General features: G+C 35.6%; 1 protein-coding gene across 5 annotated transcripts in view; it reads right to left on the bottom strand.

The window, feature by feature from the left end:
• C2CD2 (C2 calcium dependent domain containing 2) overlaps positions 1–14,128 on the bottom strand; it is a 114,001-nt gene extending 99,873 nt beyond the window's left edge. For 2 of the 5 annotated variants that reach the window (XR_012487985.1, XM_074300483.1), the window contains exons 1-3: positions 13,981–14,127; positions 13,562–13,871; positions 12,465–12,902 (exon numbers count right to left, since the gene is read on the bottom strand). Coding sequence is in view for 4 of the 5 variants with exons in the window: in XM_074300483.1 (XP_074156584.1) it covers positions 12,465–12,755 (291 nt within the window). In the remaining variant the exon portion in view is untranslated. The other 3 variants (XM_074300481.1, XM_074300482.1, XM_074300480.1) reach the window with 2 other exon arrangements.
• Positions 14,129–15,393: the final 1,265 nt, after the last annotated feature.

Genomic DNA, 15,393 nt, shown 5'->3' with positions numbered 1-15,393 from the left:
TGAAGAAAAGGGGGAAAGGAAGGAAGAAAGAGAGAGAGAGGAAGAGGAGAAAGTTAAGGAAGGAAAGAAGCAAGGAAGGAAGGAAGGAAGGAGGAAGGAAGTTAGTTTTCCAACTGACCAATTCTAGTAAGGTATAAAAATACACTGAAGAAAATAACACTTTAGAAAAGCAGAATTGGCTTAATTATAAAAGAAGCACACTGGCACGCGCACACACACATACATACACACACAAAATCACTAAAAAAAAAAAAAAAAGAACTCCTTAAAAAGCAGAATTGACTAAAAATGGGGGAAGAAAAAGTACAAAAGAAAACAATTCCTTAAAATTAGACTTGGGCAACTGAAAGCTAATGACCCCAAGAAATACCAAGAAACAATTAAAACAAAGTCAAAAGAATGAAAAAAAAATAGAAGAAAATGTGAAATATCCATTAGAAAAACAACTGAGAGAAAGTAAGCATTATTGGACCATGGAATACTATTGTGCTATAAAAAATGATGAGTAGGATGCTCTCAGAAAAACCTGGAAAAATTTCTATGAGCTCATGCAAAGTAATATACACAGGAATACTGTGAGAAGATCAGCCCATGAATGATTTGGCTATTTTCAGCAGTGAAATGATCCAAAACAATTCTGAGGGACTTATGATGAAAAATGCTATCCATCCCCAGAGAAGGAACTGATTGTGTCTGAATACATAGAGATTGAAGTTTACTTTTTAGTTTTACTTTTTTTTTTTTTTTTTTTTTTGTGGGTCTCAAAAAAAGGCACAACATGACTTTTATGGAAATGTATGTAATTTCACATATACCTTCTGAATGGTGCGGGGAGTGAAGGGGAGAAGGGGAAAAAGTAGTGAATATGGAACTCAGATTTAAAAACAAATGTTAAACATTATTTTACATGTAACTGAAGGAAAATAAGATATTAAATAATGAAAAAAATAGGAATTTAGACACAATAGGGTATGCCTATAAAAAACATTTTTTAAAAAAGAATTACTGAACTGAAAGCCATGATAAAAATAAAAAAAGACATCTTATTTAAAGAAATTATAAAGTAAAACCACCCCAATGTCTTAGAACCAGAGAATAATAAAAACTGAAAGAATCTACTAATCATCTCCTGAAAGGACTCCAAAATGAAAACTCCCAGGAACAAATTAGAAACAAATTTTAGAGCTCCAAGGTCAATGAGAAAATATTTCAAGCAACCAGAAAGAAACAATTAAATACCATGAAGTCACAGTCAAGATTACACAAGATTTAGCAGCTTCCACATTAAGGAAAAGGACATGATATTCCGGAAGGCAAAAAAGATAGAATTACAACCAAGAATGACTTACCCAGCAAGAAAGAATATGATCCTTTGTGGGGGGGAAGGGAGAGTTAATCAATCAGAGGTCTTTAAAGCATTCTTGATGCAAAAAAAAAACGAACAACTGAACAGAAAATCTGACATTTAAACACAGAACTCACAAGAAGGATTAAAAAGGTAAACATGAAAGAAAAAAAATATAAGGAACTCAATAAATTTAAATTGTTTATATCCCTAGATGGGGAAATAATACATATAACTCCTAAGAACATTATCATTGTTAGGGCAGGAGTGGAATGGAATAGGATGGAAGGAGTCTAAATATACAGAAGGCAAGATTGTATTGAGATGATCTCAAAAAAAATGTGAGAAATAGAGATGCACTAGGAGAAAGGAAGAGGAAAGTAAGAATGAGAAAAACATCTCACATAAAAGATGCATATAAGAAGGGGCAACTAGAAGGTGTAGTGGATAGAGCATCAGACCTGAAGTCAGGAGGACCTGAGTTCAAATCTGGTTTCAGACACTTGACACTTCCTAGCTGTGTGACCCTGGGCAACTCCAATTGTCCCAGCCAAAAAAAAAAAAAAAAAAAAAAAAAAAAAAGGCATATAAGAAAGAGATTTTACAGTGGAGAGGAAAAATGGGATACTTGAACTTCACTCTCATCAGAATCAAAGAGACTTATGCTAAGTAAAGTGAACAATGTACACAGCAACAAGATCATGTGATGATCAACTTTGATGGATGTGGCTCTTTTCTCTTTTTTTTTTTTTTTTAATTTTATTTTTTTATTCATTGTTCCAAATTATCCCCTCCCTCCCTCCACTCCCTCCCCCCGATGGCAGGTAATCCCATACATTTTACATGTGTTACAATATAACCTAGATACAATATATGTGTGTAAATACCATTTTCTTGTTGCACATTAATTATTAGCTTCCGAAGGTATAAGTAACCTGGGTAGATAGACAGTAGTGCTAACAATTTTCACTCGCTTCCCAGTGTTCCTTCTCTGGGTGTAGTTATTTCTGTCCATCATTGATCAACTGGAAGTGAGTTGGATCTTCTTTATGTTGAAGATTTCCACTTCCATCAGAATACATCCTCATACAGTATTGTTGTTGAAGTGTATAGTGATCTTCTGGTTCTGCTCATTTCACTCAGCAACAGTTGATTTAAGTCTCTCCAAGCCTCTCTGTATTCCTCCTGCTGGTCATTTCTTACAGAGCAATAATATTCCATAACCTTCATATACCACAATTTACCCAACCATTCTCCAATTGATGGACATCCATTCAACTTCCAGTTTCTAGCTACAACAAAAAGAGCTGCCACAAACATTTTGGCACATACAGGTCCCTTTCCACTCTTTAGTATTTCTTTGGGATATAATCCCAATAACAGTAATGCTGGGTCAAAGGGTATGCACAGTTTGACAACTTTTTGAGCATAGTTCCAAGTTGCTCTCCAGAATGGCTGGATTCTTTCACAACTCCACCAACAATGTATCAGTGTCCCAGTTTTCCCACATCCCCTCCAACATTCATCATTATTTGTTCCTGTCATTTTAGCCAATCTGACAGGTGTGTAGTGGTATCTCAGAGTTGTCTTAATTTGCATTTCTCTGATCAGTAGTGATTTGGAACACTCTTTCATATGAGTGGAAATAGTTTCAATTTCATCATCTGAGAATTGTCTGTTCATATCCCTTGACCATTTATCAATTGGAGAATGGTTTGGTTTCCTATAAATCAGGGTCAGTTCTCTATATATTTTGGATGTGGCTCTTTTCAACAACTAGGTAATTCAGGCCAATTCTAATCCACTTGTGATGGAGAGAGCCATCTGCATTCCAGAAAGAGGACTGGGGATCAAAACATAGCATTTTCACCTTATTTGTTGCTTGCTTGCTTTTTTTTTCTGCTTTCTAATTTTTTTCCTTTGTGATCTGATTTTCCTTGTGCAGCATGATAAATGTGAAAATATATATAGTAGAATTGCACATATTTAACCTATATTGGATTACTTGCTGTCTAGGGCAAGGGGGTGTGGAAAGGGAGGGAGAAAAATTTGGAACACATGATTTTTTAAGGGTAAATGTTGAAAACTATCTTTAAAGGTATTTTGAAAAGAAAAAGTTATGGGGGGGAGCTAGGTGGCTCAGTGGATACAGCACCGGCCCTGAATTCAGGAGGACCCTAGTTCAAATCTGGTCTCAGACACTTAACACTTCCTAGCTATGTGATCCTGGGCAAGGCATTTAACCCCAGCCTAAGGTGGGGGGGTGGGGAAGAAAAGAAAAAGTTATGTTGAAAAAAAAGAATTAGTTCAAAGACAGATGAATACACACACACACAATCACACATTGAGTTGGGTTTAGAAATCTATCCTACCCAATGGAGAGATAAGGGGAAGAGAATAAAAGAAAGGGGAGTTTTGATAAAAGAGAAGATGAATCAAGGTAGGCAGTGGTCAGAAGTAAAACAGACTTTTGAGGAAGGATAGGGTTGAAAGAGAGATAAAGAGAAGGATAAGCAAGAAAATGGAATGGAGGGAAATATACAGTACATAACTATAAATGTGAATGCGATAAACTCACCCCTAAAACAGAAGCAGATAATTTTATTTATGGGAGACATATTTGAAACCAAAAGACATATATACATAGAGTTAAAATAAAGGCTGGATCAGAATCTATTATGCTTCAGGTGCAGCAAAAAAGGCAAAGGTAGCAATCATGTTCTCAGACAAAGCAAAAGCAAAAATAGATCTGATTAAAAGAGATAATCAGAGAAACTACATTTTGCCAAAAAATAGAGATAATGAAGCAACATCAAAAAATTTACATCACGTATCTCTGATAAAAGTTTCTTTTTTAAAAATACATAAGAAGCTGAATCAAATTTATAAAAAAGAGCCATTCCCCAACTGATAAATACACAAGGAATAGGAAAGGCGGTTTTTAGAAGCAACAGTTCTCTATAATTATATGAAAAAGATACTCTAAACCACTACTGATTAGAGAAATGCAAATTAAAATTGTTCTGAGATACAACCTCACATCTATTAGATTAGATAACATGATAGAAAAGTAAAATAACAACTATTGGAAGTGACATAGAAAAATTGGGATACTAATTACATAGTTGGTGGAGTTATAAACTGATTCAAACATGCTGGAGAACAATTTCAAATGTGCCCAAAAGATTATCAAATGTCCATTCTTTGATTTTATAATATAGCAATTATGTCTGTATCCCAAAGTGATTTTTTTTAAAAAAAGGAAAAGCATCTACATAAACAAATATATTTATTTATATTAGTTCTTTTAGTGGTAGTAAGGAATTAGAAATTGAGTTAGAAACAAGTTGTGCTTTATGAATGTAATGGAATAACACTGTTCTATAAGAAATGATTAGCAGACAGATTTCAGAAAAACCAGGAAAACCTGGAACTGATCCTGAGTGAAGTGAGCAGAATTAGGAAAACATTGTACACAGCAATAGCTGGATTGTGCAATGATCAACTATGATTGACTGGGCTCTTTTCATCAGTTTAGTGGTTCAAGGCAATCTCAATAACTTTGGAAGGAAAATACCATCCTCATTCAAAGAGAGAACTATGGAAACTAAGTGTAGATCAACACATACTATTTTCACCTTTTTTTCTCTTCTGTTTTTTTTTCTTCATGATTTCCCCCTTTTGTTCTGATTTTTCTCTTCTGATATGATTCATATGGAAATATGTTAAAATGAATGTACATGTATAATCAAAAAATTTGTTTTACTTAACTGGAGAAAATAAAAAGAATAAATTATACATATAAAAATAATAAATTATTTTAAACAATAAATAATAATAGTAAAATAAAAATCTGCTAAAGGAAAGACAATAACAGAAAATCTGGCCTCCAGATCTAGTACCTTAGTTCAGGCCTCTCTGAATAAATATGACAATACTAAAGGAAAATTATTCAACATTTGATAAGCAGAAATCTCTGTGGAATTTGAGAGAAACATGGAACTACAACATGCTGTTTCTGATTGATTCAAAAGAAAAATGAGAATTGTAAGAGCAGAATTTGTGGTTACACAATTTTAAAAAAAGTAATGAACACAATAGAAAAACTGGAATCTGCATTGGCAAATCTTACCATGGAAACAAAACAGGAGAAGAAGGAAAAAATAATAGCATTAAAAGAAAATCTCACTATGTAAGCAAAACAGACTGATCTCTAAGATAAGATGCATAAAAGCAATTTAAGCAGCATAGGTCTCCTGAAGAATGCAGCTGGACAAAAAAATCTTTAGACTATAAGGCAATTACCAAGAAAAGAGAATTGCCCAAAACTTTTGAACACAGAAAATGAAATAGTAACTGAAAGAATTCCCAGATCATTCACACATACCAAAGCTTCAAACTCTAAAACACATTTCAGTTTCTGTTCAGTTGTTTTTCAGTAATGTCTGATTCTTTGTGACCTCATTTTCTTGACAAAGATAGTTGGAGTGATTTGGCATTTCCTTTTCTAGCTCATTTTCTATATGAGGAACTGAGGCAAATAGGATCACACAAGTAGTAAGTGTCTGAGGCCATATTTGAATTCAGGAAGATGAATCTTCCTGATTTCAAGCCCAGCACTCAATTCAGAAACAAGTTCTGCAAGCAAATATAAAATAAAGTACAATCAAATAATCTAAGACTATTTTGCACCTACTAAAAAATTCAGGATGGAATGATATGTTCTGAAGAGCGATGGAGCTCAGGATGCAATCCAGGATGATTTTTTTTTTCCTGAGGCTGGGGTTAAGTGACTTGCCCAGGGTCACACAGCTAGGAAGTGTTAAGTATCTGAGACCAAATTTGAACTCGGGTCCTCCTGAATTCAGGGCTGGTGCTCTATTCACTGCACTACGTAGGTGCCCCAATCCAGGATAACTTACCCTGAAAATCTAAATTTAACCATACTTGGAAAAATAAATGGGTATTCAATAATAAAAAGGCATTTGAAAAAATTTTAGAAAGAAAGCCAAAATTGAAGACATTATTCACGTCTCAAACAGCGCCAAACAACAGAAATGCAGGTGGAGTAAATAAAAGCAGAAGACAAGAACAACAGCAAGAATAACAACTGAAAAACAAGTAAGAAATTTTTTTTTTAAAAGTATACAAGTATCCACATAAATCCTCAGCATTTTTATACATTACCAACACAATCCAACAGCAAGAGATACAAAGAAAAATTCAATTCAAAGTAACAGTCGATAGTATAAAATATTTGAGAATATATCTACCAAAGGAGAGTCAGGAATTATATGAGCAAAATTACAAATCACTTACCACAAAAATAAAGTCAGATTTAAATAATTGGAAAGACATTCAGTGCTCTTGGATAGGCTGAGCGAATATTATCAAGATGACAATACTCCCCAAACTAATCTATTTATTTAGTGCTATACCAATCAGACTCCCAAGAAACTATTTTAATGACCTAGAAAAAATAACAACAAAATTCATATGGAAGAATAAAAGGTCGAGAATTGCAAGGGAACTAATGAAAAAAAAGTCAGAGGAAGGTGGTCTAAGTGTACCTGATCTAAAGCTATATTACATAGCAGCAGTCACCAAAACCATTTGGTATTGGCTAAGAAATAGACTAGTTGATCAGTGGCATAGGTTAGGTTCACAGGGCAAGATAGTGAATAAAAATAGCAATCTAATCTTTGACAAACCCAAAGATCCCAAATTTTGGGATAAGAATTCATTATTTGACAAAAACTGCTGGGAAAACTGGAAATTAGTATGGCAAAAACTAGGCATGGACCCACATTTAACACCACATACTAAGATTAGATCAAAATGGGTCCAAGATTTAGGCATAAAGAACAAAATCATAAATAAATTGGAGGAACATGGGATGGTTTACCTCTCAGACTTGTGGAGGAGGAAGGAGTTTGTGTTCAAGGGAGAACTAGAGACCATTATTGATCACAAAATAGAAAATTTTGACTACACCAAATTAAAAAGTTTCTGCACAAACAAAACTAATGCAAACAAGATTAGAAGGGAAGTAACAAATTGGGAAAACATTTTTACAGTTAAAGGTTCTGATAAAGGCCTCATTTCAAAAATATACAGAGAATTGACTTTAATTTATAAGAAATCAAGCCATTCTCCAATTGATAAATGGTCAAAGGATATGAACAGACAATTTTCAGATGATGAAATTAAAACTATTTCCACTCATATGAAAGAGTGTTCCAAATCACTACTGATCAGAGAAATGCAAATTAAGACAACTCTGAGGTATCATTACACACCTGTCAGATTGGCTAAGATGACAGGAACAAATAACGATGAATGTTGGAGGGGCTGTGGGAAAACTGGGACACTGATGCATTGTTGGTGGAGTTGTGAAAGAATCCAACCATTCTGGAGAGCAATGTGGAATTATGCCCAAAAAGTTATCAAAATGTACATACCCTTTGACCCAGCCATACTACTACTGGGCTTATATCCCAAGGAAAAACTAAAGAAGGGAAAGGGACCTGTATGTGCCAAAATGTTTGTGGCAGCCCTTTTCATAGTGGCTAGAAGCTGGAAGATAAATGGATGTCCATCAATTGGAGAATGGTTGGGTAAATTATGGCATATGAATGTTATGGAATATTATTATTCTGTAAGAAATGACCAACAGGAGAAATACAGAGAGGCTTGGAGAGACTTACATCAACTGATGCTGAGTGAAACGAGCAGAACCAGAAGATCACTATACACTTCAACAATGATACTGTACGAGGATGTATGCTGATGGAAGTGGATATCTTCAACATAGAGAAGAGCTAATCCAATTCCAATTGATTAATGATGGACAGAATCAGCTACATCCAGAAAAGGAACACTGGGAAATGAGTGTAAACTGTTATTTTTACCTTCTGAATCCAATTCTTCCTGTGCAACAAAAAATTCGGTTCTACACACATATATTGTATCTAGAATATACTGTAATATATTTAACATGTATAAGACTGCCTGCCATCTGGGGGAGGGGGTTGGGGGAGGAAGGGAAAAAATCTGAATAGAAGTAAGTGCAAGGGATAATGTTGTAAAAATTACCCATGCATATGTACTGTCAAAAAAAAAAGTTATAATTATAAAAGAAAATAAAAATTAAATTATATTAAAAAGTATACAAGTAGAAATAAAGGTGAAAAGTTATGAGACAGACAAGGGACATTATGAAGAGAAACTGGTAGCATCTGTCTACAAATAAATCAATGTTTGAGTTTGGGGAGTGGGGTTTGGTGGGACTACATTATGAAATGGGAAAAAATAGAGAAGAGTGTGTAATATGAAATGGAATCAAATTAAGGCATAACAATGAAGGTTCTCAGAAAGAAAGGAGCATATAAGGAATAGGGAAGAAAGAAAGGGGAAAGGTTGAACATGTAAAAATATTGGTAGTGGCAGGAGGTTCAATCTGATAAATAATACTATTGATTAAGGGAGATGGCTGTGAAGAAAGATAAGGATTTAGAAAGAAAGAAAGAAAGAAAGAAAGAAAGAAAGAAAGAAAGAAAGAAAGAAAGAAAGAAAGAAAGAAAGAAAGAAAGAAAGAAAGAAAGAAAGAAAGAAAGAAAGAAAGAAAGAAAGAAAGAAAGAAAAGAAGGAAGGAAAGAAGGAAGGAAGGTAAGAAGGAAGGAAGGTAAGAAGGAAGGAAGGAAGGAAGAAAGGAAGGAAGGAAGAAAGAGAGGAAGAGAAGGAGGGAGGGAGGGAAAGAGGAAAGAAGGAAGGAAGGAAGGAAGGAAGGAAGGAAGGAAGGAAGGAAGGAAGGAAGGAAGGAAGGAAGGAAGGAAGGAAGGAAGAGAGGAAGAGAAGGAGGGAGGGAGGGAAAGAGGAAAGAAGGAAGGAAAGAAGGAAGGAAGGAAGGAAGGAAGGAAGGAAGAGAGGAAGAGAAGGAGGGAGGGAGGGAAAGAGGAAAGAAGGAAGGAAAGAAGGAAGGAAGGAAGGAAGGAAGGAAGGAAGGAAGGAAGGAAGGAAGGAAGGAAGGAAGGAAGGAAGGAAGGAAGGAAGGAAGGAAGGAAGGAAGGAAGGAAGGAAAGGAGGGAGGGAGGGAGGGAGGAAGGAAGGAAAGGAGGGAGGGAGGGAGGGAGGAAGGAAGGAAGGAAGGAAGGAAGGAAGGAAGGAAGGAAGGAAGGAAGGAAGGAAGGAAGGAAGGAAGGAAGGAAGGAAGGAAGGAAGGAAGGAAGAAAGAGAGGAAGAGAAGGAGGGAGGGAAGGAAAGAGGAAAGAAGGAAGGAAGGAAAAAAGGAAGAAAGTGGAAAAGAGAGAAAGGAAAAAGACTAAATTGGCTCAGGGTAGTTATAGTAAACTATCTAGACATAGCTTCCTGACCACCTTAGTACAAAAATGACAGGGCACAAGAAACTCAAGTTACTATCTCAGGCTTGACTACCACAGCAACCCAGAAACAAATTCACATCACTGAACTAAATCAAGACTGTATCTTCATTGAATAAGCTTTCCTTTTTCTGAATGTCCTACTATTGCCAAGTAAACCTACTTTTAGTTGTCTTCTGTTCTATGAGAGTTTCATTTCATTCCAATCTCAAATTTACAGTAATAATAATAATAATAATAGCTAACATTCATATAGCACTTACAAGGTAATTATCTTATTTGATCCTTACAATAACCCTGGGAATACGTACTATTATTTATCACCATTTTACAGATGAGAAAACTAAGGCAAATAGAGCTTAAGTGACTTAACTAGCTTTTAAATGTCTGAGGCTACATTTGAACTCAGGTCTTTCTGGCTCTAGGCCTGTCACCAAACTGCCCTCGGTCAGGCCTCGTCTATTAGACTGTGTGACTGTAAGCAAGTCACTTAAACTCTCCGGACCTCAGGGTTTTTTGTTTTTTATATATATGCATATAAGCATGTGTGTAAATACATATAAGTACATATATATGTGGTAGAAGGGAGATGAAAAGAGAGGCAAAGAGACAAAAAAAAAAAAATAGAAAGAAAGAGAGAGAGAGAGAGAGAGAGAGAGAGAGAGAGAGAGAGAGAGAGAGAGAGAGAGAGAGAGAGAGAGGAGAGATATTGAATTTGATTACATAATTTCTAGCATGTGGTTTCCCAGGTGTCTCAGAATTCTCCAGGCACTGAGCCCTGAGTAGTAGTATCTAAATCTTACCAATGTTATCAAAGTAATAAGAAGAACACCCAGTCCTTGGAGGAGGATGCTGATGTGGAAATGTGAAATTTTTTACAATCTGACTTAAAATTAGCCTGGACAACTACTAATACACTAAAAATCATATCTGTTACCTTTAACCTATACACAAAAGTTTGCCCACCCCGTTCTATGTTACTAGAAATGAAACTAGGCAAAACTATGAATGATGCCTCAATATGTCAAGCAAAAGGGCTTGACACATTATATGGCTCTGATTTGATTTAAAACTAAAGTATCAGGAACTTGTGCTGCCCTTTGAGAAATTAAAATTAATGTTCCTATATAGTAATTAACATTTATAAAGCATTCTAAGCTTTTTCTTCCAAAAATCTCTTATGAGATAAGCAGTGCAAATATTTTACTCCTATTTTTCCTGTAAGGAATTTGAGGCTCAGTGAGGTACAATTTGACTCTTTCCACATGCCAAAGGAAAGTTCAGATATTTATAGGTGTAAGATTTCTCATATTTAAATCTAGAAATATCAATGGAAAAAATAAAATAACTTTTGGAAGAGATGATGGAGAGTTATAGAAATGTATCAGTGTTCTTAGATATGGCCAATATGTTGACTTGTTGTACTAGATATCTACATATTATATATAATAGGAAGAAAATGAGTTAACAATAAAAATATGTTTTTAAATGTGTGCATTTATATGGAAAATTTAAATGGAAAATAAATGGAAGGAAAATAATGCAGAGCCACACATGAAGCTACTTTGTTACAATCTTGATACTACTTTGTTTCTACCTTTTAACTTCTATTTTTTAAAAAATGTAACAGAAATTCAGTTTTTTGTACTTTTCTAATGTTTACATCTTGTACTTTTTTGAAAACAGGTTCAGAAAAAAAAATTTTTTTTAAACAAAAAAATTGGTAATGTCCAATTCTTCATCTTGTTTGGACTGGTTAAATACAAAGCTTGACTGGTCAGCTGACATAGCATAAAGGAAAACTCCACACAATTCCCCCTCCCTCAAAAACAAAAATGGAGGATGGGAAATGCTTCATTGTTATGGGCATCCAGATATCACCAAATCTTTGGGACTTAAATAGTAATCTAATTTAGTTCTTAACACTATCTGTAGAATAGACATACAAAACATATGCTTAAAGGTGCCATAGTGGCAGTCAGGAAGTTTTGAAAACAAGGATAAAGGAAGCAAAGAAAAGTTTATATTTTTGAAACTCAGATATTTTACTATGTCACATAAAAACTTTACTTGACTAAAAGTTGCATTTTATGAATCTAATATAATGCAAATAAAGTAATCAATTTGCCCTTATCAATCTATCAAATTAGTAAAAAGGGAGGACAGTTACAGCTATTAAAGTCAACCAATAAATTGATTTTACCTACTATCTAATATTGACCTGGAATTGGAAACCTTTTCTGAATCAGTGATTCACACAAAAATAAACAAATCCAGAGCATGAACATATTCCAAATATCCTTTTAGAAAGATCTATAAAAAAACAAATACAGCCTCAAAATACTTATGAAAGTTATCATAAAGGGATATGCAATAGTCTTTCATTTTACTACTATTCACCTCTACTTTGACTCCCTCAATCCAAAGCAGATACCCCTTTTTTTGTTTCTCCCTCTTTTAAAGCATTTTCTTTCATTATTTTATATAAGGAGCTTCCTGAAACTTCAGTCTTTCCACAAACCCAAAGCTCGCTTCTATTGAATACTTCTATTTAATACTGGAGCTTTCCAGTGGATAGGAGGATGAGTTTGGTTAGGGGAGGGGGAGAATTGTGGGGGGAATAGGAGATTGTTTCATTTTAAATGGTACACAGGGCCATTAAATAAGTCTATATGCTCTGTCCAGCACCCAGCAATGCTAATATATCACAAATAGTGGTGAATACACAGGGAGTTACTTACCCCTTTATGTTTAGCTTCTTCATTCAAAGCTGTCACCCAAGCCACTTGCCACTGTCTCCTCCAGCTGTTTAGGGATAGTACCCATTTCAGCAAGAAACCCAAGTCATCCTTCTGTATTGCCTGGAAGGAGTCTGCTGGCATTCTGCAGGGACTAGATCCAACAATGACCAAGGCATATTGCACCAAATACATGCTTACAGTCACCAAAGCAGCGATGAACAGAGCGACCATAGTTAGCCACTGGATCTCATCAATCCAAAAACCTAGACAAACCATGTCAATTAGTCTCATTCCAACTTCTCCGAAAAATCACTGCTCATCTAGGCTGGTGGTAAATTCCGAGATTCCACAAAAGGCTCTCTTCTCATTTAAGAATGGTGAGTTCTAGACATTTCCATCCAGTGTGGGAGTATCTGTCTTGAAGTTAAGTTTCTGATTCTGCAAAGGAGATGAAGAAAAGATGGAGAAAGGGAGAAAGGAAGGAAGAGGGAGAGAAGAGAATGAATTAATAAGTTATTTGAAGGAAGTTTTAGTAAGAGAAACCACTTTTCAAAGGTTCTCCAGTCAATCCAGTTTATCAAGTAGAACTAATGTAATTTCAGTTTCGTAAAGGAATGGATTGTAGCAAAGTGAGATACCTCCTGGGTGAAGGTAAGCAGAGCTCACTTACTACAGAAGAAATCTCCAAAGGTCACAAACAATAGCCAAGGTAAACAAGAAATGAACACACCTATACAACGAGTACTCTCAAGCCATTACTCAAGCCTAGCATTTAAAAAAAAAAAAAAAAAAAAAAAAAAAAAAAGGAAAAATAAGAAAATTTCGAGTCCTCTCTTCAACAAAAAAAGAACAAACAACTGGTGCAAATGCTGGCGGAAGGCTGTCTTGCCGCTTCCCCTCTTAAACAGAGCCACGGGAAAATGGGTCAACTCCAGCAATAATAGATATTCCCTCTCTATTCTTCCCACTTCTACAGTTTCACAGTCACGGCGCAAAGACCTTTTCTGCAGCCTGTCCCAAACCTAGCCAGGCGGCCACTAAGGTGCGCCGGGCAAAAGGTCCCTACTAGGGAGGAAGACAAAAAAGGAGAGCAATACCTCCGGAGAAAAACGAGGAGGCGGGGCATGGCTTAGAGCAGCCTCACCCACACGCTCCAGCCCCGGGGAAATGGCCCGGCGCCAGAAACTGGGAAAAAGTCCATCCGCTTCCCAAGCTCTACACTGGCTTTCACGGATGACAACCCGGGAGCCAGGTCTTGGCGTCCTGCAAACCGTCAGCTCCACGATTGGAGTCCTACGCGCCCACCAGTGGAGAAGAAAGGAAAGAATGCACAATCACATTGTCTTCCTTCTTCCCTGACTCGCTCCCGGGCTCCCGCGGTTCAAATTCTCCTCAGTTCCTCCAGGTCTGTATACATAAAAAAATAAAAGGTTATCTCTTTAGTCCTAGCGATTTGGAAGCGCCCAGGAAAATGACGTATCCTCCTTTACCCCGCCCTCCATTTCCCCTAACACACCAAGGGTTCGGTCTGTTCTCCTGCAACTTTTTGCTGAGGTAGGGAGAGAGTGTCATCAGGATGTCATTATTGCTAAAGTCGCATCAGCCCAAATAAGCATCTGCTCCAGGGTCTCCCACTATTTCTTTGGCAGGTCTCTTAGGCTGTTGACCTTGGGAAGAGGGAAAGACGGGTGGTGGTGTTGCCTCATTATTTTTTTTAATAGATAACATTCAAGATTCCTGCAAGACATTGACTTTCTCATTAACAAATAATACAAAGGGAACTATTGTCCTGTGAATTTATTTTTAAGTAAATTTCACACTTCAGGGGTGCTTTCTAGGCTACATGTCAAGCAGCAAACTAGTGTCTCTTAAGAAAGTACTTAGAAAACTAAAAGTAAGTGAATTTCTGTGAGGTTAGTATTTTTGCCTTGTGTGGGAATTAAAGTTGATGTGACCCCTTAAATGCAGTAGGTTTATTTTTGTTTTTATTTGTTTGTTTTTAAAGAGAGTGGGAGGGTAGGACAGAGTTTAGGTCTGGAAGTAGAACAACTCCTTGGCATTATAATTGTATGACCAGGAGATTAAGATTGAAGAGGGGAATTAAGGCACAAGAGTAAGAGTGCCAACCACCCTATTCAAAAGAACTTTCCCAGTGATACTGAGATGACAGGGAAGACAGAATCATCTCTCCAAGAGAGATGGAAAGAATTCCACAAACCCAAAATCCAAATGTGTGAGGTGAAGCTAGAAATATGAGTAAACAGAAGGAAAAACCAGAAAACAATGAAGAAATACTCTAGATTAAGAGATACCGAAGAAGAAAACACACAAATTCACAATAATTTAAAAAGCTTCAGAAGAAAAAAAAAAAAATCTTAGCCTCAGGGACTCCAAAACTGGCTGGAAGAAATAAAGAAAAAAGATTTTAACATGAATTGTCTCCTAAAAGGAATTTTCTAGGGATTTTTCTTTTTTAGCTTTTAACAAAAAAAATAGCATTAGTTATTATTTTTAAGTGGCTGATAAAATTCTGGCCATTTTTTATGGCCAGAATTCCTCTCTCTCTCTCTCTCTCTCTTTCTCTCTCTCTCTCTCTCTTCTGAAGTTCCTCCATTACTAGTTCAATTTCATTTTTTGACATTATGTTGTTTAAAATCTGTGCTTAATGATGTTTTTTTTTTTTTAAATTCAGATACTTAAAATTCTCAACTTTGCCAGGATACAATTGTATATAAGAGATTATGATAATTCTTTTTTTTTTTTTTAATTTTCTCTTTTGTTGTTTATATTTAATTTAGGTAATGTGATTTTTCTAGTCTTTTTCCCCCCATTGGGCAAATTAAATGTTTATCAATTGGTACTTTCAAATTAAGATTTTAATTTTAATTATCATTTCAAGAAACTTTTTATTTCCTAATATAGCAATTTC

The sequence above is a fragment of the Sminthopsis crassicaudata genome, chromosome 3, assembly GCF_048593235.1.
Source record: "Sminthopsis crassicaudata isolate SCR6 chromosome 3, ASM4859323v1, whole genome shotgun sequence".
Lineage (NCBI taxonomy): Eukaryota > Metazoa > Chordata > Mammalia > Dasyuromorphia > Dasyuridae > Sminthopsis > Sminthopsis crassicaudata.
The sequence above is the reverse complement of the archived record's forward strand: the minus strand, read 5'-3'. Positions and strand labels throughout refer to the sequence as shown.